The 22,810-nt window shown below is 39.0% G+C and overlaps 1 protein-coding gene across 2 annotated transcripts in view; it reads right to left on the reverse strand.

Annotated features, from left to right (window-relative positions):
* LOC119772521 (LHFPL tetraspan subfamily member 3 protein-like) overlaps positions 1-7,947 on the reverse strand; it is a 55,598-nt gene extending 47,651 nt beyond the window's left edge. Inside the window, exon 1 of one of the 2 annotated variants that reach the window (XM_038268966.1) lies at positions 6,786-7,947. In XM_038268966.1, coding sequence (XP_038124894.1) covers positions 6,786-7,212 — 427 coding nt within the window. In that variant the 5' untranslated portion in view covers positions 7,213-7,947. The remainder of the gene's footprint in view (positions 1-6,785) is intronic. The other variant, XM_038268965.1, reaches the window with a different exon arrangement.
* Between the last annotated feature and the right edge of the window lie 14,863 nt (positions 7,948-22,810).

Below are 22,810 nucleotides of genomic sequence, written 5' to 3' on the forward strand. Positions count from 1 at the left end.
ACAGCCCAGCAGTGTCCTCATTAGACAAGCTTATTGCCTTAATTCTAGCTAGCATAGTGACTCGAGATGGAGCCATTCCAAAGATTCCCATAATTTTGGGTTAGAGCATGAAACTCAAAGCTTTGACCACTGGTTCAGCTGAGAGGACTTGTGTTGATCACTGCCAGAACTCCCCAGATGAGGGGTAATTTCATGGGTTATGACATTCAATCATAGTCACAACTGCCAAAATGTTGTCACTCTCTGAACCATTGACCTTTATTTCAATTTATTTTAAAACCATTTCTGACTCACAAAGACAAAAACCAAAAAAAACAAAACATACTTTTCGTGGCAGAAGATTATACAGAAAGCTGCTTATGATGTTAGCTGTGATCGGGCTGCATTCATTCTGTGTTATGTAAGCAACTTTAAAAGGGACAGAGTCATGCAATTTCAATCATGTTTAGAGAACTAAATGATCATTTAGTGCAAGCAGTGGCACAGCCAGAACATTTTGATAGGGGTGGCAAGGCAAGGTGTAATGTGCACTGCAAAACCAGTTCAGGGTCAATCTAAACTAATCACGCTTTACAAACTGTGGAAAATGCAGATGATAATGCAGGCTCGTTCATTTGCCTAACCAGTGTTTATTTTTTGCTCTTTCCAAAAACAGAACTGAAAAGAGCATGAATTCTTTGTTTTTGTCTCAAACGTCAGACTAGTGATGTAAATAGTTAATGCCATTATTGTTGTCAGTGCAAAAGTGCAAATCAGTGAACATTATTCTGTAAGAAAGCCTAAAATAGAAAGAGAACGTGTAAAGCTGGAGATGTTAAAAAGAAGAATTCTTCACAGAAATACACAAAGAAGAATTTTTCATAACATGAAGAAGATTATGGTCAACTTTTAGTATCCTTTAGTGAGAGGTTTATCCAGATCCGTTGCAAGACAGATCCTTCCTGCCTACAGCTATCAACACCTACAACACCTGTTTAAAAAAAAAAAGGTATGAGTTACTGCAAAATTTTATTTCCCTTTGCGATTCATAAAGTATTTTTGAGTTTAAATGGAATTGAATTGGATAAAATGTATATTCAAATATTTCAGAACCACGGACAGCACTTGAATAGTTTTTAAAGGGTCAGGGTTGCATTACATTTATTGTATTCATGCAATTTTTATTTCCATCTCTTCGACTTGTTTAAAAATAAAAGGTTAGAGTTACTGCAACATTTAATTTCCCTTTGCGATTAATAAAGTGTTTTTGAGTTTAAATGGAATTGAATTGGATAAAATGTATATTCAAATATTTCAGAACCACGGACAGCACTTGAATAGTTTTTAAAGGGTCAGGGTTGCATTACATTTATTGTATTCATGCAATTTTTATTTCCATCTCTTCGACTTGTTTAAAAATAAAAGGTTAGAGTTACTGCAACATTTAATTTCCCTTTGCGATTAATAAAGTGTTTTTGAGTTTAAATGGAATTGAATTGGATAAAATGTATATTCAAATATTTCAGAACCACGGACAGCACTTGAATAGTTTTTAAAGGGTCAGGGTTGCATTACATTTATTGTATTCATGCAATTTTTATTTCCATCTCTTCGACTTGTTTAAAAATAAAAGGTTAGAGTTACTGCAACATTTAATTTCCCTTTGCGATTAATAAAGTGTTTTTGAGTTAAATGGAATTGAATTGGATAAAATGTATGTTCAAATATTTCAGAACCACGGACAGCACTTGAATAGTTTTTAAAGGGTCAGGGTTGCATTACATTTATTGTATTCATGCAATTTTTATTTCCATCTCTTCGACTTGTTTAAAAATAAAAGGTTAGAGTTACTGCAACATTTAATTTCCCTTTGCGATTAATAAAGTGTTTTTGAGTTTAAATGGAATTGAATTGGATAAAATGTATATTCAAATATTTCAGAACCACGGACAGCACTTGAATAGTTTTTAAAGGGTCAGGGTTGCTATTTTTGCATTAAATTTATTGTATTCATGCAATTTTCATTTCCATCTCTTCGACTTAAAATATTCCAAAAAAAGAAAATTAAAAACGATCCACTGGAGTTTGTTTCCAGGTTTCGCTTCCCATCCAGGAAGCTTTTTCAATTCAAAATGTCAGAAATAGCGTTGAGCTCGAGGTTTTATACAGTAGCCCATCGAAACCTTGTTTTGTTTTGAAAACATGCAAATAGAAATGGAATGGGACGACCCCTTCATCCGTATCTATTTGCATGTTTAAAAAAAACAACAAAAAAACAAGGTTTTGATGGGCTACTGTATAAAACTTAAAACTCAACACTATTCCAGACATTTTGAATTGAAAAAGCTTCCTGGATGGGGAGTGAAACGTCTTTAAACTTGGAAACAAAGTCCATTGGATTGTTTTTTTATTTTCTCTTTTTTCAATGACTATGATCTGGATGAGAATCTTCACCAAATTAAAATATTTCTTTATTGGCTTCACCAAGCAAATCTATGGAGGAAAAAAATCCTCCCTGTAGGCCTCATTCAGAGCTTTAGAAATACTATATTTTGTATAGTAAACTTGAATCAGAGTTATTGAAAAACTTCACTCGAGTGTAAAGATTTACTGTTGGAAAAGATAAATAGGAAAGCTAAGATAGATCAAATTTACAATCTACCAACATATTTTCTATATGCAGTCATAACAGAGTTGCTGGCATCTTTGTCCAGCACTCAATAGCCTTTTAACAGAAGAAAAACGCTTCATGGATGCACAGAGGAAACATGCTAACAGCACAATGAAGGATCTTAACCAGAATTTACATCCTGAACCTTCATGCTTCAAGGTGACAATAGTACCTACTGTATCCCTAATGCAGTGACATGAAAAAACCAAATACTTAAAAGTAGGTTATTTAAGATTAGCATGATTAGGCTTTGCTTCCTGATAACAATGGCGACCAAGAACCATGGGAGAAATAATTTGGTTAATGGTTATATTTTTATGCAACAAAGATTCATTTTATCTTTCAAAGCACATGCTCGACTATTAGCAAGCAAAAAAAACAAAAACCAAAAACAATCTACATCATCTATTAAGTTTTTTAAGAAATTAAGTAAATTTCAATATGAAAAAATATATATATATTTCTTGATTAATTCCCTGAACATTAAAAAAATAATAATAATAATTTAGCAGTAGACCAAAATTTAGCCAGTGTATGTTCTATTGCCTATCAACTTCTTTAACTGTATTTTAAACGTGACATTTAAATCCTTTTAATGTATATTTTTTTTCTATTACTGCAGTTGCAAAAACATTAGGCAATATTAGGCAGATGCCTAGGGCCCCAAGTTCCTGGGGGCCCCATAAAACTCTGTTTACATGTATGGTTAATACAACTATTCCTTATTTGTGCACGTTAATCATGTTTTTCATAAAAATCCTTTCCCTAAAATGCCATCAGAACCAGGTCGATAGAGGGCGCTAGGGCGCCGCCCCACCCACCCAATGACCCTGATTAAGACATAAAAAACTGAATTTTTTTTGTAATTTAATTTTAAATTAACATTTAAAATATTTTGAAATATATTAATATGCAGAGATGGCAAAAGTACTCACTTTCCGTACTTGAGTAAAAGTACAGATACTTGTGTTAAAAAATACTCTGGTAAAAGTGGAAGTACTGATTAAACTTCTTTACTCAAGTAAAAGTAACAAAGTACAGGCTTGTAAATTTACTTAAAGTATAAAAGTAAAAGTAGAAACCACTTTTTTCATGCCGTTGCCTACATTTTAAATGGATGTCTGCCAATAGGACTAGATCTCCGTTGTGTTCATTTTCAATCATCTCGTCGTCCATGCTACTATGCTAACGCCACCGCCACCAAGCTGCAATGATATGCCGCGAATGAATACCGCCGAATCTGTCGATTCATCTTGTAGTGGTGCGTCAAATGCAACGTAGATTCCCATTCAATTAGATTGAATTTGGTATTGATGACGTGAAAAATAATAACGGTAACTCCATTGAAATGATTCAAAACTAAAGTAACGAGCCAATTTTTTAAAATGTAAGGAGTAGAAAGTACAGATATTTGTGTAAAAATGTAAGGAGTAGAAGTAAAAAGTCGCCATAAAAATAAGTAGTAAAGTAAAGTAAAAATATCAGAAAAATCTACTTGAGTACAGTAACAAAGTATTTGTACTTTGTTACTTCCCATCTCTGTTAATATGTAAGATGTGCAAGATACATATTTAATATTTTTTGACTTGTAAAGCGTATTCAATTTTTCGTCGGATATATGACGTATTTCCGCCATGCAGCACAAAAATCTTTGTCCATCGACTCTCGTTGAAAGCTGTACATGCGCAGTAGCTCCTCTGTAATACCAAGCTATAGGAGAGCTTGGGGCGCAGCTCGCTCTGAGCTGACAGGAAGTTTATTTGCTCACCACATCCCGCCACAGTGCCAACATATTCTCATTATCAGTTCGTATGAAATCGTACGAAAAGTTATGCATAGTATTTCGTACGTTTTTGACATTTTCCTCGAATAAACATAACAGTGCTCATGCGCAGCCAGACAGACGAAAAAAGCAGAGCCGCGGATGGACGTATAACTGGGACGGACAGTGCAATAATTACTTCATGATGTCTCTCACTAGGTTGCTTGCAGTTTTGTATCTTAGGGTTAGGGTTAATTGTATGTTAAATTCTATGTTATTGAATTGTGCGTAAGATGCACATACGCACAGATATCTTGTCTCGAGGCAAGACGTAAAAATACGACGAAATACGATGTAAAAAACGTCAAAAACGTACGAAATACTGTGCATAAACTTTTCGTACGATTTCATATGAACTGATAATGAGAATACACATGACAGTGCAGACGTTTTCCGGGTGACTGACTGGTCGAGTCGCTTGAGTTGGAGACGCATTAGAGAGAGAAAGAGGCCCAAGAACGGTCCTTTTCCAGGACCTGGTTTAGCAAGAAAGCTTTGCTAAATGCATACAGCGAGGCTAACACTTTATCCTGCTTTCCCTGCCTCCTTTTTCAAACCTGAAGATCTGAGCCAGCATGGATAAAGACAGCTAGGACTGATTTAAATCACTTTTTAGAAAAGGCAAAGAAGAATGAAAAAGAATTGACATGGAAAAAAATAAAATATAGTGTACTTTTTCTAGAGGTTTGTTAATTTGCATAGCTGCCCTTAAATAAACACATTCTCAGAATATAAAACGTTTTATATATTAAAAAATGTAAGATTTATGTACAAAAAGTAAACCTGTACATGAAATAATGTTCTTTTGTTCCCTATACTTTTGTGATAACTTAGTAAACGTTTGATTGGTTTTTATGTATACATCTATTTTGAATTTATAGCACCCCTTGGAGAAAGCTCCACCAGCCACCACTGATTCGAAAGCTTAAGGCTGATTTATACTTCGAAAGGTGTCGCAGTGTATGCAGAGACGTCCCAGCCCCCTGCGCAGACACTCTGGTGCACCTCTCCAAAATTGTAGGTGACCGCTGACAGTGCTGCAGACAGGAGGCCTCTAAATGGTCAATTCTACATCCGCTCTACACTATGCATCTCCTTACTGGCTTGTTTTGTTTGTATGACCATGATTGTGAAAAAACGACTCCTGAAGTTGGATCAGCTGGAAGAGTGAGGTGCACGAGAACGGTGGGACCCCTTTTCCACCTGGATCCCCGCTCTTTTTTGCCCGTATCTGCAATATCTAGACCCACAGTTAGTTTGCGATTTTTCCCTTTTGCTTTGTGGCGTGGAATAACATAGCGCAGACTACGTTTCAATATTGAGCATAAATCAAAAATGTCTGCATCATACCTGCGACACACTGCTGCAGGAGTATAACCAGTCCTTTATGATATTAAGTGTGTCCCCCCTCCTGTCTTTGCCTAGGGCCCCAAATTTCCTAAATCTGCCCCTGGCAGTTGCAATGACAGCAATATTTGATTGCAATGTTTACTTCAGTGCTTTATGTGTTTAATTAAACACAGCTTATTGCAAATTGGTTCTAGTCAGCCTTTTATGAGCTGTTCTAATCAGCTCATGAGTTATGATCTAAGTATGGGCGGTTCTAGACAGGGTCCAAAGGGGGCCAGTGCCCCTGTAGACCATGTCCTGGCCCCTGTACTGTAGACATAATACTCGAGAAATTCTAATGATGATATGCGCTGTCACAGTCACGGTTAATGATAGGTCCTTTGGATCAATTTCTTCTTTTTTTTCTTTACAAACTCTGTTTAATTATCTAAAAACAATAAGGTGATAGCTTCAGTGGAATTGAGATAGGATCCCAGTTTTTATCTGCTAAATGTTGTTTTTTTAAACAAAAACAAAAAAAAAGAAAATACTCTAATTTTTCCAGCTGAATGTATCCGTTTTTCTTGAGTTCTAATTCAGATTTTATAGAAAACTGTAATTTTAACTTAAATTAAGTAAAAAAAAAAATGTGTAAAATTCCTGAATTATGAATGTATGATGACCTAATAAGACATGGAATTTTAATTATACCTAATTTAACAGAAATTTCACTTCATGCAGCTATCTTAATATATTTGAATCCTTTGCTCTGTTTTTTATTTCAAGCTTTTCTTGGCCCCCATGGAAACACGCGGGCCCCCAGTACATTTTTGTCTAGAACCGCCACTGGATCTAAGCAATACCTATTTCACCATCCAGGGTTCAAAGACATTAGAAACAGAAAGAGGGTTTAAGGCTATTCGACTTGCAAAGCTGAATGTTTTGTTCTTATTTCATACCTGATGGTCGGGTCTCTGAACCTACCTGATGCTGCTTGCATCCAGCCACAGATCTTGTAGACGGTGGAGGTGCTGAGGAGGAAGAAGAGGCTGAAGCAGCCGATGCAGGTGACCACCAACATCATTGACATTCCGATGAAGAAGGAGGCGGCCTTGAACGCAGTGGAGGGGATGGCGGCGAACTCGGTGAAGCTGCCCTGACAGTCCAGGTCCCTGGAGTGTCCGTCCCCGATGCAATAGTGGAACAGGCCGAAGTAGCCGATCTGCGGGGTGTCCATGCCATCCCCGATCCAATAGGGCTGCGAGAAGATGGTCACGTTAACGATGCCGAACAGGATCGTGAAAATGGCCCACAGGAGTCCGATTACACGGGAGTTGCGGACGTAATTGGTCTGGTACAATTTCGCGGCTTCTGCAGATGGTAGCATTGATGCGGCAGATCCAGGTATCATCTTACGCAGAGCCGAAAAATGAATGAAGGTTTGCGATCCGTCAGTGGAAAAACAAGAGAACCTCACATTTATCTCATAAGAAGATTTTCTCCCTCCTTCCTTTTTGCAGCATTATCATTTAAATAATAATAAAAAATCAGGATCGGACTATCTGTGCCTGTGCAGCTGCAGCACATCTGTCAGGCGGGATCAGCTCATGACGTCGCATCCCCCAAAAAGCAGGCAGAGGAGCAAAGTGAGGAGAGCTTGAACCCTGGATGTGACTCTGACAACTCAAACCGCCTCCCTCTGATTCGCTCGCAGCTCATCGCTGCCGCATTTGGACAAACTTGGAAAAATCCCACCGAGAAAGAAGCGTTTTAAAATGAATTTCAGCTGAAAGCAACAGCTTGTTATTAGTAAATGACTCCAAATGGGGTCGCATTCACTAACAAGGACGCAGCGGCTCACGAATCAAAGCGTCCCACTGCAAATTACGCATTCAGATATAACGCCTGCCTCTGTTTGGCCGTGAAGCAGGGATGGATGGTGAGGCAGCAGCGTCCACTGAGCTGCCGGGGATGCTGCGAGTCACAGAGGGAGGGGCGCACAGATGGTGGACGAGCCCACAGCCTGTCCGCCAGCCACGCGCGCGTGTGCTCGTGCGAACGATGACACACACCTTGATGAGAACGCTGCGTCAACATATAACGAACTGACGACGCATCGGATGCAAACACATCAGCAGCACATGCACGTCCGGGTTGCTTTCAGCTGGATGACAATCTCCCTTTAACCCGAATACCAGAGCAACACTCAGCATTTAACACAAGGAGGTTATGCAACAACCAACTACACATATGTTCAACGAAAAATGCAATAAAAATGAATGTTTGTGGATAAAAATCACAATTTGAATAAAAATAGTTCATCCCTAAAATAAATAGATAAATACATTTTGTTTGGAACAGCTCACTGGACAATTTCAATATTTTTTAAAAGTGAAAAGTAGTAAAATAGGCTAAATATATAAAAACAGTAATATAAACATATGACTGTAAATTTACAGTTCGAATGTTTTTTTATTTTTTGTTTTGGTTTTTTCTTTAATATTATGATACAATATAATACTTATAATAAAATACAATACAATAATCCTTTTTAACAAAACATTCAGCAGTCTAATGGCAGTGAGGAAGAAAGCAAGTCTAGCTGCAGGGAGAACAGCAGAGATGGGAAGTAACGAAGTGTCATGTTGGGATTTAGGGACCTAACCCACATGCAGAACACAGTCAGACACGGAGGAAAAGTTCAACTGTTTATTTGAAAACACAATGATTAATAAAGACTGGTCTGGGGACTGGTCCAGGACTGGTCATGGTAGGGTTCTCTGCAGAGAGGGACAGTTCAGTTAGCTGGGTTTCAGGCTTGGTAGTTTGAAGGATAATGCAGGTCTGTACCTGTTCAGTGGTTGACTGAGCGGTAGAGGGAGGGAACCAGGAGGGTCCAGAGGCAGATGGTGAGCAGAGGGCTCGGCAGCGGCAGGGCTTGACTTCAGACTTCTCGGTGCTCAGATGAGAGGTTATCTCCAGTTCTCTTCTTGAGAGCGGGCAGGCAGGTTCAGACAGCTCGATCATCCAAGGATCTCTTGAGATCAGACAGGTAACACAGAAAAGAAACTCTTCCAGAGTTTCAGGGTTCAGTTCAGATCTTCCTAGGAAGCAGAGAGTACAAAAACTGGTTAGGTTCAGTTTCAGGTATCAAGGGAGTCAGAGAATCAGACAGGTTGGTTGGCTCAGGCTTGCTAACCGTAACTGGCTTAACACTCTGGCACTGGAGTGTAGCGCTGCCACTGCTTATATGCTGGTCTCCTGATGAGTTAACGAGCCGCAGGTGTAGAAGTCAGCTCCGGCTCCAGGAGACCAAGAACGCCCTCTGCTGGAGAAAGGTGGACAGACCTCCAGATCCCAACACGAAGCACAAATACTTTGTTACTGTACTCAAGTAGATTTTTCTGATATTTTTACTTTACTTTACTACTTATTTTTATGGCGACTTTTTACTACTTACATTTTTACACAAATATCTGTACTTTCTACTCCTTACATTTTAAAAAAATTGTCTCGTTACTTTAGTTTTGAATCATTTCAATGGAGTTACCGTTATTATTTTTCACGTCATCAATACCAAATTCAATCTAATTGGATGGGAATCTACTTTGCATTTGACGCACCGCTACAAGATGAATCGACAGATTCGGCGGTATTCATTGGCGGCAAATCATTGCAGCTTGGTGGCGGTGGCGTTAGCATAGTAGCATGGACGACGAGATGATTGAAAATGAACACAACGGAGATCTAGTCCTATTGGCAGACATCCATTTAAAATGTAGGAAACGGCATGAAAAAAGTGGTTTCTACTTTTACTTTTATACTTTAAGTAAATTTACAAGCCTGTACTTTGTTACTTTTAATTGAGTAAAGAAGTTTAATCAGTACTTCCACTTTTACTCAAGTACGGAAAGTGAGTACTTTTGCCATCTCTGGAGAACAGTCCATGGTGGGGGTGGGAGGGGTCATTGATGATGTCACGGGCTCGGGACACACAGCGCTGGGATTTAATGTCTTTATTGGAGGGAAGAGGAGCCCCCATGATCCTCTCTGCTGTTCTCACCTTCTTCCAGTCTGAGGCTCTGCAGCCTCCACACCACACAGTGAGACAGCTGCTCAGAACGCTCTCTATGGTGCTTCTGGAGAAGGTGGGGAGGATGGGTGGGGGCAGGTGGGCTCTCCTCATCCCCTGCAAGAAGTCCAATGCTTCTGTGCCCTTTAGACCAGTGAGGTGCTGTTTCCAGTCCAGGTGAGGGTGTCTGTGATGTGCACCCCCTGGAATTTGGTGCTGCTGACCACCTCTACAGCTGATCTGTTGAGGGCCAGTGGAGCGTGGTTAGAACGTTTCTTCCTGAAGTCCAAGATGACCTCCTTCCTGTTCACCACGTTCAGGATCAGGCTGTTATCTTTGCACCACCAGCTGCTCCAACTCTTCTCTTAAATCGCCTATCTTAATGGCAGCTCAACAGCTGAATCCAACCACATTCTCTGGGCATGGACTGAACTTGTAAACCAGGTTAGTGGCTCACGTTCACAATCTTCCTCCCTTAGATTTATGTGGTCACTAACCTGTGTTTCTCTCCTGCAGAGTTTCCAGCCTCAGACGCTGTAGCCACTGCTACTCAGATTCACTGTTGGGATCTGGAGATCTGTCCACCTTTCTCCAGCAGAGGGCGCCCTAGGTCTCCTGGAGCTGAAGCTGACTATCACACCTGCGGCTGATTTGCTCATCAGGAGACCAGCATTTAAGCAGCGGCAGGACTACTCTTCAGCGCCAGCGTGTTAAGCCAGTTATGGTTAGCGAAGCCTGAGCCAACCAGCCTGTCTGATTCTCTGACTCCCCTGAAAACCTGACTTTAAACCTAATCAGTGTTTTTGTCCTCTCTGCCTCCTAGAAAGAACCCTGACTGAAACCTGGAGCTCTGGAAGAGCTTCTCAGCAGAAACCTGCCTGCCTGCTCTCAGAAGCAAACCTGGAGATCAAACTGTCTGAACCTGCCTGCCAGCTCTCAAGAAGAGAACTTGGAGAAACTCAAGGTCTGAACACTAACAAGTCTGAAGTCAAGCCCTGCCGTTGCTTAGCCCTCTTCCAACTTCAAGCCTCTGGACCCAACCCGGTTCCCCTCCTCTGCTGCTAGCCTGAATCACGTCTCAGATCAGTAATCCAGTCCTGACCAATCCTGGATCTGATAACCCCCTGGATCTGAACACTTATAATTGTGTCTGTTCAATAAACTGTTGAATTTTTCCTTGTCTCAGAGCGTGTTCTGCACTTGGGTTAGGAACCTGTAAACCCAACATAACATTCTCCAGTTTTACATAAATGTTTTCTATCCCACTCTCTGCCTGACATTGAACACTGGGTTCAAATAAACTTTTTTTTATGACTGAATGCACTATACTTTATAAAAAAGTGTCTCTCAAAAATTGCAAAAATAGCAGATCTAGTTTAACACGTCATATTGGTTAATATAGCAGACAGACAAGCTAACAAAATGTGCAATAAAGGAATGTTTTTAGACATACAAGGTTTCCATGGTAAAGCAAATACTTCCTGATCTACTATTTATTGATTGATTGAACCATGGGCGTAGGTTTGCATAGTGACCATAGGGACATGTCCTTACCAAAATTTTGAACCGACCTAATTGTCCCGACCAATAATTGGATGTGAGCAACATGTTTATAATTTCCAGCAGTAGTTGTTGCAGCAGTGGCTTCTTTTCCTCTCGCAGCTCCTCTGCCTGGTCTCTCCTGTCCCTTTCATGTAGCAGCCCATGGAACTGCTGCGCTGTTTAACTCCACTCTCATTGGTTGTTCTGCCTTAAGTTCCGCCTTCTCTCTCTCTGATTGGCTGTTTTCTAGTCCGCGTGTGCTTGGAGCACAACATTGAAAATGTATTCACACTAGAATGCAGCGGTTGCTACAATTAATATTAGGCTACAAAATTAGTCCCAATAAAAAAAATGAATATCATGTACACTAAAAAACAAAAACCTTTTTTTTTTCTTTTACTAAACGAAATATTCTGAGTCAGCCAGGAGTTCTGAAGACTGCTGGAAAAATGGGCAAATAAAGGCTGTAAGCCATCAACATTTCTGATTCTTAGCCACAGCCAACTAAAAAAGACAATGTGAAGGTTTCCTTTTTACCGATATTTAGTTGATATTACTGTTTTCATTTTTTTTGTTTTTATTTTTACAATTTTGATATAATAACTGATCTAAGTGAGTTGCTCTGTGGAAAGGCACATTTTACATTTATATTACTGTATGATTTAAAGTCTCTATACCCCAGTTAATGATGAATTACATACTAAATTAGTTGACGATTATTGAAATAATCAATTAATATGGTTCATTTTTTTCAGCCCCAGATGAAATACTTGAAATGGGCGACACAGAGTAACTACAGCCCAGATGTTCAACTTTTATAGTGAAGTTAATATTTTAATGAATGTATTATTTTTGCTTGATACAGAGAGAGAATAGTAGGTACAAATATTTGAGTGGGGTTTAACTCTGCACTATTCTATATCTTCAAAAGAAAATACTGTATTTACCTTCTCTCTTAGTCGTTCAAATCAAACCGTTTTCAAAGTGGAAAACAGTCCTAATTCCACATTCATCAGAGCCGGTGATACTTCAAACATTGATAAACAGCATCTAATGAGTGTACCGTAGTGCTTATACAATTTTTATTAACGTAGCAAAATGATGCTTTTCTCTTTTAACAATGAATTCCTCTTATCAGTACGGATGCTCACATCGAACATAAAAAAGGACATGCATATTGCATGGCACCAATGACACCAGACCAATAGTGTCCCTACCAAAGTTCAAATCAAACCTACGCCCTTGGATTGAATTTATTGATCTTACAGTGGAGAAATTTACTCGTTACATCAGCTCAAATTTGTCAAACGAGAAGAAGAAAGTGCCAAATGAAAAAAAGGTGCATGGGATATATACGGTATATACAGTGCATCAATATATGACAGTTTTTTTTTTCATTTATGAAAGATACATTACACACAGATCAATAAAATTGTGAAAAAAGCAAAGAAAAATATTCTTCTTTGGCTTTATTTCTTCAATTTTCCCCTTGGTTATCGCTTCTCAGGGGTCAAAGCAGATTTAAATTCACAGGATTTCAACAGAAATGTTGAAATATTTAAAGGAAACAGAGAAAATAATTTAACACGTTTTGTTTCGACAATACAAGGAAACATTATTACATTATTTGCTCTTCCATTTGGGTATGAAAATAGGCAGGAATTTCCCAAAATTGTTAAGAGGCTAATCACTCTTTTGGGTAAATTGGAAAAGAGCTTTAAGTTTTTTGTTTGTTTTTTTTTTACTACTTGTAGTCGTTAAATTTTAAAGTCATAACATCTAAATGTTTATTTAAAGAACTTCTCCTGATTTAGTCCCCAAGATGGCTTGAAATAGGATATTAGCAGCCCAATGGAGGTAACTGGAATAAATGGTAACTGGAACTGGTAACTGGAAAATCTGTCATTGCAAAAAACAAAACAAACAAACAAACAAAAAACTACAGCACAAAAATTAGACCAGCAAATTCAAAAAATAGAGCAACAGATAAACACATGCAAAGGAAAAATCCTGCAAAGGACAAATGAAGCAATCCAGGAAAACAAAGAGCAGCAAAGCAGAAATATCCTGCAAACACAGAAAACAGGCAACAGAAAAATGCTGCAAGTAGAAAAAAGAAAAGAAGATCTGGAAACTATTGTTAGGAATCCAGTTCATGTAGTCTGTTTTTGTGTTTCTTTTTCTCCACCACCAGGTGGTGCCCCGTCCTCGTTGGCCCCTGAGCCTAACCTTGTGTTTTTGTCTTTGCCTTTTCGGCAGGAAGTCATCCTGCAAGCTTGATTTTTTGGCCTTCTTCCCCTGGAAGGATTATTTGAGTCTCACACTGAGCGGGGGATTAATCTCCACAAGCTCAGTTCAAGTTCTCCAGGATTTCCGAGTGACAGTCCCCTAATACTCCCCGGGTCCAACGAAGGCCTACCTGTCCGCTCTCCAACGAGACCCCCCTTCACTAGGTCAACCCACACAGACTGGATTCGAAGCGTGAGAAGAACCCTCCAAAACGTGAGTCCCTTACTAGAATTATCCTTACGGCAACCAAGATTCCTACGGTACCTGAACTCACCTCTTTGAACTTCCCTCCTCCCGTCCAGTTCCGGTTCACCAGCCCTCTGAGTCTGGTTTTATCAATAAACCTGTTCAAACTTTTGCCTTGCTCTCTGAGTGGTTTACTGCATTTTGGGTCAGATCCTTAAATAAATCATGTCAACTATTATGATTTTTACATCATTATTACAATTAATTATTGTTTTTGGCTCAGTGCTGTTGCAAAAATTATACACAGGATGCTGTCAAGAGAACATTTGGAGGGAGTGAAGAAACGTTTTCCTTTGAAATATGTAAAACACCTAATTTCTCTGAGCATCCCGTTTATGCCTTTACTAAGGGTCTGGTCCCATATGAGTTGATGGTTGTCTCCTATTGGTCTGAATCACCCTTTATAAAAGAGATGTGACTTAAAATCTTAATGATGACTAAAGCAATAAACCGTTGAACATTGAAATGATCAGAAACACAGATTTTAACAATGCAGCAAAATCAAGCTTATAAAGAGCTGGAAAGCAATGTTTAAATCCAAAAAAAAGATCTAGCAAACAATGATACAGCAGAAAATTGTGTCATTTATATCCTGGAAGGAAGAAAAGTTTTGGTTTGCTATTATTAGATGCAGAAAAAACATAATTAATACTTTAAATCGATATAGTGATAACATTTGGGCAAGATCAACTACAATTAACCATGAAAGATATTCTAAAGAATTTTATTTGGATTTCAACATGGCTACCGGTGATAAGGCCTCTTCTGTCTATTGTCATTACTAATAAAAAACAAATCTGGTTTGTCTTCTGGTCAAAAAACAGGCATTTCATATCATGCTATTCTATTAATAACTGGAAAACACCCAAACCTCTCTATCTACTAGAAATGTTTTGAATAGTATTTTATTTTCACCATAATAATAACAAATCAGCACATAAATCATTCAGTATACTGAATCCCCAGGAATAAAAATCTGAAGGTGGCTTCCAATTTAGAGAGGAGGGCAGGATTAAGGTTTTCTCATTTTGTTTGCTCTTTGAGTTCCTTGTACCTAATTTTCAAACCCATTTTCTTGCCATTAATCTTATCAACACATAATTAATTTTAAAGTGCTACAATGTTAACATTTTGTACTAAAATGTCACTATTATATTATAATCTAAGTGTGAATACCTCTGCTTAAAAAAGGATCAACTTCTTTTGTCAAAAAACTAAACAGGTCTTTGAGCAAAACAGATTTCTCTGTTTAAATGACAGCAAAGTTTTCTTTCTAAAAGTAACACAGGTACTTTAATGCAATACGTTATTTGACCACTGGAGGTCAGTAAAGTCTAACATTAAACAACAGTTAAATTAAACCAATGGAATATTTTATTCTATAATACAAGGAGGTGGTTAAATTAAATATTTATAGGAGTATTAATTATCACACCTTTTATGTCATAGTCTGAAAGACCAGTTCTGAACCTTTTTGCTCATCTCCAAACAAAAATGTTAAATCTAAAAACAATGTAAAAAACCACAGATTTGATCAACGCCACATTTTCTTTTATTATTATTTCTAACTGTACAACTCTTTATTTTTTACAGTTGTTTTGCATGTGAGTTTTTATGTTCTGTCAATGCTTTAATCATTTCCTTGATGTTCATTCATATTTTGGAGGTCTTGCCATACGAAATTTCTTTGTTATTAGTGTCAAAGAGCTGTGAAGAGACCAATGAAGGAGTAGGCATTAAAAAAGGAGAAGAGTGGACACAAATATGGAGTGTAAAGCAGAGTATTGCTAGAATTTCCACAGTTTTAACAGTTCAATGTACTACAATTTATTACAATATACCATGAGATATACAAGTGAATCAAATCTATGGAAAACTATAATAAAAAAAAAACACACCACCATTTCAAACACACACAGAGAAAAGGGGTGTACGTTTCCAAGGACTCATTGACTCTCTGCAATTCCTCACACTGAGCATGCATGCAGCAACAGTGGAGAGGAAAACACCCTTTTAACAGAAAGAAACCTCCAGCAGAACCAGGCTCAGTGTGAGCGGCCATCTGCTGAGGCTGACTGGGGTTCAAGTAGATAAATGCAGATTATGACATACGTTCTTTGGTGCTGCGGCATCGTCAGAAGTCTTTGATGCTTTGAATCAACGAATGCTTAATGAGTAACCTAGAAAATCATTAAAGTAGTCTTCCCCTCGGGGTGCAGACAATGGTGGTAGAATAAGCCAGAGGGTGCATGGGTCTGAGGATGGTCTGAGAGTGAGGGAGGAAATGGGGCGGAGGTGGGTGAAATTTTGCCTGCAGGTGGGAGAGCAACTAGGGTCGTTTCTCAATTCACAAGAATGCAAGTATGGACTTGTGTTCTCACGAAGTATGTTCTTGATAAGAACACAGGAAAGTATGGCTCAGGGAGAATTGCAGCACGCAGCATAAATCTGGGTCAATTGGAACAGAGGTCGACTCGTTAGGTCACCACACTCTGCTCGTCTGGAGCTGCATTTCACTTCCTGTTATTAATAGTCACTAGATAATAATACTTTTTTTTATTCCACACTACTTCAGTAAATGAGATTGGCGGCCTAGTGGTTAGGGCATAGAGCCTGGAATCCTGAGGTTGTGAGTTTGAAACCCACTCCCACAGACTGCCACTCTGGGTCCCTGAGCAAAAGACCCTTAACCCCACGCTGCTCCCCGGGCGCCGCACAATGGCAGCCCACCGCTTCCCTAGAGGATGGGTTAAACACAGAGGCTCTGTTCGAAAACCTAGGACGCGTCCTTAGAAGGCGAGATTCGAAGGGCGATTACGTCATAGCGCGGCGCCGAGGTCTGGTCGGATTCCAAGAGTCCTCGTTATGCGGCCTTAAAATGCGTCCTTCTTTTTGCCCGATTTGAAGGACGGGTCCGATGTATCCTCGCTATCCTTGGATATCCCAGGATTTATTGCGAGACCAAGCAAGCTGTGATCAGAGTAAAGGTTACTTGGCGCCGAACAGTGGTGAAAATTGGAAGTTCAGTTTAATATAATACAAGTCATTTAATAGTTCCGTCTGAGATTAATGAAAAATAGTTGTTTTAATGGTTATTGAGTCAAATATGTGGCGGTAATGTTTGATTTATCTAAAGGTTTTAATCTGTTACTGTGTAAATGGGTTTGGCTGTAATTTAAGGACAGATTCTAATATATCTGCAGGGTGGGGACTATAAATCTGATAGGATTTTTATCTTTTTATTGCTGTTTTGCACAATATGATTTTGCAGATATATTTTTTATACATACATTGTTTAGATTTACTTATATCTTTCTACCCCTTTTATAGAATAGAATAGAAAATCCCTTTATTGTCCCACAATGGGCAAATTTACAGCAGCAGAAAGATTATTGAAATAGTCACACAAATGTGGACCTTAGAAAAATGTGCAAGAATAACATAATAGGGAAGAGTTAAAATATAAACAATACAATCCTGTAAAGTGTTTTAACAATATAAAACTGGGGAATAAATAACCAATATGCAGCTATGGACATTTTTACAGTAATGGATATTTGAAAATAGCAGCAGCATCAGAGATGTGCAGAATGACAGCAGCAGGTTATTTAACTGACTAAGGTTTCTATCATTACATTTGATTTTATTTGTTCCTGCTCCCGGTGGTTGGAACATTTATTCCACTCTGGATTCTTGTGAGTGTAGTCTTTGTTCACTTCACAATAAAAAAGAAATAAATAAACAGTTTTGAAAACTTCTGTATTCATTCTTTTCCTGCTTTGTGTGTCAACGTTTACGGTTGCTAAGCAACAGAACATACGGCGGTAAAACCCGCCGAAGGGTAGACCTGGTCTCCTTATTTTCACGGACTTCGAAGGATCCAGTCTAGGTAGACCGCTGCCTTGGAGGACACGTCCTAGGTTTTCGAACAGAGCCAGAGAGTGAATTCCGTTGCGCTGTACGTGTGACAGTGTGATGATAATAAAAACGCTGGGAAAAAAATGGGCCATGTAGAGAAGTTTAACATTATAATGTTTTCGCCTAAAATGATCTTAAAATGTACTTTTGTAGAACAACAGCAACAAAAAAGTGAAGTTTTAAGTTAATACTATGAGCTCTGTGAGCACTAACCTACAAGCTGCTGCTGCCATGGTGCATGCTGGGACGGCTGTCAATCTTGAGAACAGACAAGTGGGCTCTGATGCATGCTGGGTAAAGATGGAGGGGCGAGAACAACAAGCACATGAGAATGCACAAGTAAGTCTAACAAAGAGTATCTTGAAAAATTATTTCCTTTATAGATGATTTGCCCCCGAGTTGATTGGCTGGGCTAAACAAGGGACACTGCAGATGTTTCAGGTGAAGCTGATAAGTCTTCCAGATTGAATATCCACTTAAAGGTACAGTAAAGGTATAGTATAGGATGTTCTTTTTCAGGCTGAATCATCAAAATAATTGGTCCTAATTGTCAATCATTCTGGTGATATGTTTACATAAGGCCGTCCTACGTGCTCGTCTCCATTTTCACTTGGTGGTGAGTCTGACATAGTGGAACAATTGCTAATCTTCTTTTAGAGAGTAAGCTTGTAGGAGTAATTGTTGTCGGAAAAATTGTATCTCTGAAAGACTCCTAGCTTCTCAACTTTCTAATGCAAACTTTTCAAGCAGATTAAGTTGTATTCATTTGATACTTTGACAGATTTAGTTGTGGTAAAGAAAAGCAAATTTAAAATTCTTTTAAGCCTGGCCAAGAAGTAGCAGAAATATTTAATTAATTCTCCTGCAGTACCTCTGAGATCCCAATGTTGAAGACGGCTGGTTTAGATTGTTCCTTTTTTTAAAACTGTCTTTAAACTATATATATATATCAGTCTAGTTCAGCAATAACCAGCGAAAAAGACCAAGGATAAAGATGTGAACTTCTTTGCTGACCTAACATAAATTCATACTCTATAAAATATTCATTATAAATAAAGATTTTTCTGCTAACACAAAACCATGGGCAATGTCTAGAGCTTGACAGAAAGAATGATTGGAAGAGGATAAGAGAGATTTGCCTTCGTCAGTTTGGGAATGAAAGACATTGTGTGTGTGTGCATGCCTTGGAGAAAAACAATGAGTGAATGCCAAAGATGGAGAAACAGAGAGCCTGTGTGTCGCGATAAGCTTGGTCGTTGGAAGGTTGTTGTTTCTCAGTCTATACCGTGTACAGTAAAAGTGCCTGTGCCTGCCTGTGAAACGGACTTTGTATCTCCACATGGTGTTGACTAGTTCTTGATTGGTAGTTTAGAACTGCAAACAGTCATTCCTGAAATCTCAAACGCACAACGGCGCCATTGATGATAAGCAACCCCCTCCTCTGCTACTAATTTTGTTCCCAAATGTTGGTGCTTTTCCCAGAATTTAATGATTGTGTATATGTTTGAAATATTTGCTGCTGATATTTATTTATCTTTCATGCACAGTGGATTGGAGGGGGTTTGTTATTATTGTCCTGCTGCCAACAGTGAATGTTGACAATCTCCTGCTGCCTTCCAGTATTTGCTAATGAGAGGTCAGCATAAATTCATAAACACATTGCATATTCTAAGGCAGACTTTAAGTTCGGTCATCATAACAGCCGAGTGTGTTTGGAACTTAAACTATAACTCAAATTATTTCATTTACTATGGTTAAGTTAATAAAATGGTATTGACTGCTTCAATTTCAATAAAACAACTAAGAAACTCCTGAGCAATTGGGATCATATATCTGTGGAATAGAGTACAAATTTTAAGTTCCCATAGTTAGGAAGGGCAGTTGCAGAAAAAATGACACAGAGAAAAGCTTCAAGGTACACACAAGACTTCAGCAACAATCAAAGGGCTTAGAACCAACTTTATTAACTGACAAATTACGTTTTCAACTTACCGGATCTTTGATCTTCTTTATACACCATGGAAGCTGAATGAGATCCACACAAGACTAACTTGGTGTAAAAATAAAAATATTTTAAAAGCAAAATAACAGAAGGGAAATATCAAATCTCAGACAACAAAAATAGTACTTAATAAAATGCTAAATGTAGGAAAAACATGAAATGTATGCAGTCCATGGAAAGATGGAAAAATATTCAATAAATCAATTATCATCACGGACAAAAGCTCTGGTAAAACAAACAAAAAAAACTTTCCAAAGCCATTAATGCTGATGAAGATTCTCGAAAGCCATTAATATTTCCAGTCATGAATATCTGTAGGACACTTATTTTGTGGATTAAAAATTGTTAGGACTCCTGTCTGTGGGGTTTGTGTTTTGTGTGTTTGTCTTCCTTCCTCCATCAGGCGGCGCCTGGTCCTGATTCACCTCATCACACACCTGCAAAGGCTTACCTCATTAACGTAGTGCTCTTAAGCTGCTGATTGCCACTACCTCAACGCCAGAGTGTTTGCCAGTTTTGGGTACTCTAGCCAAGCTGAGTTTTGCTGAGTCAAACTGAGTTTTTGTCAACCTGAGTTTTAATCTTGCTATTTTTTTGTCTTTGCCTCTCTGCAGGAAGTCATCCTGCAAACTGGACGTTTCTGACCTTCTCTCCCTGGAAGAATCAACTGAGCCTCAAACTGAGCTGGGGATTCAAACTGGATGTTTTGGACCTTCTCTCCCTGGAAGGATCAACTGAGCCTCAAACTGAGCAAGGGATTCATCTGCACCACAGTCTGTTTAAGTGCGGCAGGAAATCTGAGCGGCAGTCAGTTTCTCCATTCTCCTACAAACAACCGCATTCTGGGTAAACCCTGTCCGGCCTCCGCCGAATGAGATAAACACTGGAACACCCCTCACCGACTGGAGTTAAAGAGTCAACCACTTTCCTGGAAACGTGAGTCTGCAAACAATTTCTCCTCTTCAAGTTCGAGAATCAATTTCCCCACTGAACCTGAACTAACCGCAGTGTCTTCCCCTCAACTTTCAGTTCTGGTTGAGCAGTGTTCAGAGCAACACTAGAATCTCCAAAAGCTTCTCAATAAACCTGTTAAACTTTTTCCCTGGTCTCTCTGTATTGGTTTCTCTGCATGTGGGTCCGAGCTCTTGATAAAATCATGACAAAAATAGTGTTAATATTTCTTTGTCTGACAAAGAACCGGTAAAACTAGCAGCATGAGAAACACTTATAGCAGTGGCGGCTGGTGAAAAATATTTTTGGTGGGGCTGATACAGCCTAGTGTATGTCTCCAACTAATCCGGAATAAGAATTCAAATAAACAATTGGACAATACATACAATTTAACAGTAATGATTTAATTTACTATATAATAACAGTAACAGTGATGATTTGGGTCACTGTGACGGGGTTCTTTGGCCTCCAAGAATCCAGGCTCAGTCGGGTTACCGGTGTTGGTGATTTATTGTGCTCAAAAACTCAAAACAGGGTGCAAAAGAAACTAAACATCTACAAGATCCTCTGGGCCTCAGCCTCCCTCCAGTTACCAGCAATGTAACAAATAAACAGAAAACAAAACTTGCCGCTTTTCTTCCCACAGCCCTCATTAAATAGTTTAAGCCCCTACCCTCAGGCTCTCTTATTTCTGATTTCTTCTCATTAATCAGTTTTGTCCATATATTACCTCCACAAACAATTGATGTACAAAAACAAATAATTTTTACAACTTAATTCTTTTACACAGATTCATTGACTTATTCAATTACACCAAACTGGGTTTGAACCCAGCAAAGACGCAGCCAGACTGAAGATGACAAGTCCCCATAGCATAAACACCTACACACCCACACCCCCCACACACCCACCCACACACACACACACACACACACACACACACACACACACACACACGGCTAACCCCACTGAAATATTAAGTGTGCACCCTCAATACGCCAGCAGGTAACCAGGAACAGCTTGTGTGTTTTAAGTTCATGGAGCTACTGGTCTCAGCGCGAGTGTATTGGTCCTCACAAACACAGTATAACAGGAATGTGTGTGTGGCGCGCAAAGTTAGAGAGGTTGTTTTAAGCGACGAGGTGGATTCGTCACAGTCACAATAACCATGACATGAAATGTTCATATCCTACAACAGGGATGTTCTTCTGGCAAACGGGTAGATAAATAAGGATCTCACCGAATTTGGTGGAAGCTGCATCTCGGTCGTTACGTTCGCCATCATCCCTCTAATTGTCTGCACCTGCGCTTGGGTTCAGAAGCCTGTTAAAGCGCAGTATTTTCAGCGCCCCAAGACCATAAAGTTCGGAGACGCTGATTGGCCATTAAATTCACCTAGCAATAGTACATGATTGACAGATTCTCTGCAAATGTGGGGCTGTCTGATCAGCGCCCCCAGAACAGAGACGGTAGGAGTCTGTCTGTGGAAATCCACAAATTAATGACAGTAGATAGGGAAATGTAGTTTATATAATTTGTTTTGCTTATAGGTACACAGTCTAGAGAGTAAAACTGACATTTATGAGTTAATTTCTAAAAATATATTTTACGTTTCTCTCTTCTTATCAGGGAGGGCGGTGCCCCAGCGCCCCCTATGGGCCGGCCGCCACTGACTTATAGGACCTACTGTACTGAGAGCAGCAAAGATTATAAAAAACAACCGTAGCTGGAGAAGAGATCTGCATAGCTGCTCCTTTGTGGATCTAGATCCATAGCTGAGTAGAAAGAATCTTGTAAACACTTCCTGCTCAAAGTAGTTTAGGCAGATCAATTAACATAATGTAAATGTGATTATACTGCAGAGGGAAACCAAATTAGCCAAAACGAAAGCTACACAAGCACCGACTAATATGCAAATTCCCAAACTTCTGGCAGGGATTTGAACCAAGGATACAAACCATTGTAACGATTGCGGTTGTGTTGGTTTTC

This window comes from Cyprinodon tularosa, unplaced genomic scaffold (assembly GCF_016077235.1).
Source record: "Cyprinodon tularosa strain WSP-4 unplaced genomic scaffold, ASM1607723v1 ctg712, whole genome shotgun sequence".
Taxonomy (NCBI): Eukaryota; Metazoa; Chordata; class Actinopteri; order Cyprinodontiformes; family Cyprinodontidae; genus Cyprinodon; species Cyprinodon tularosa.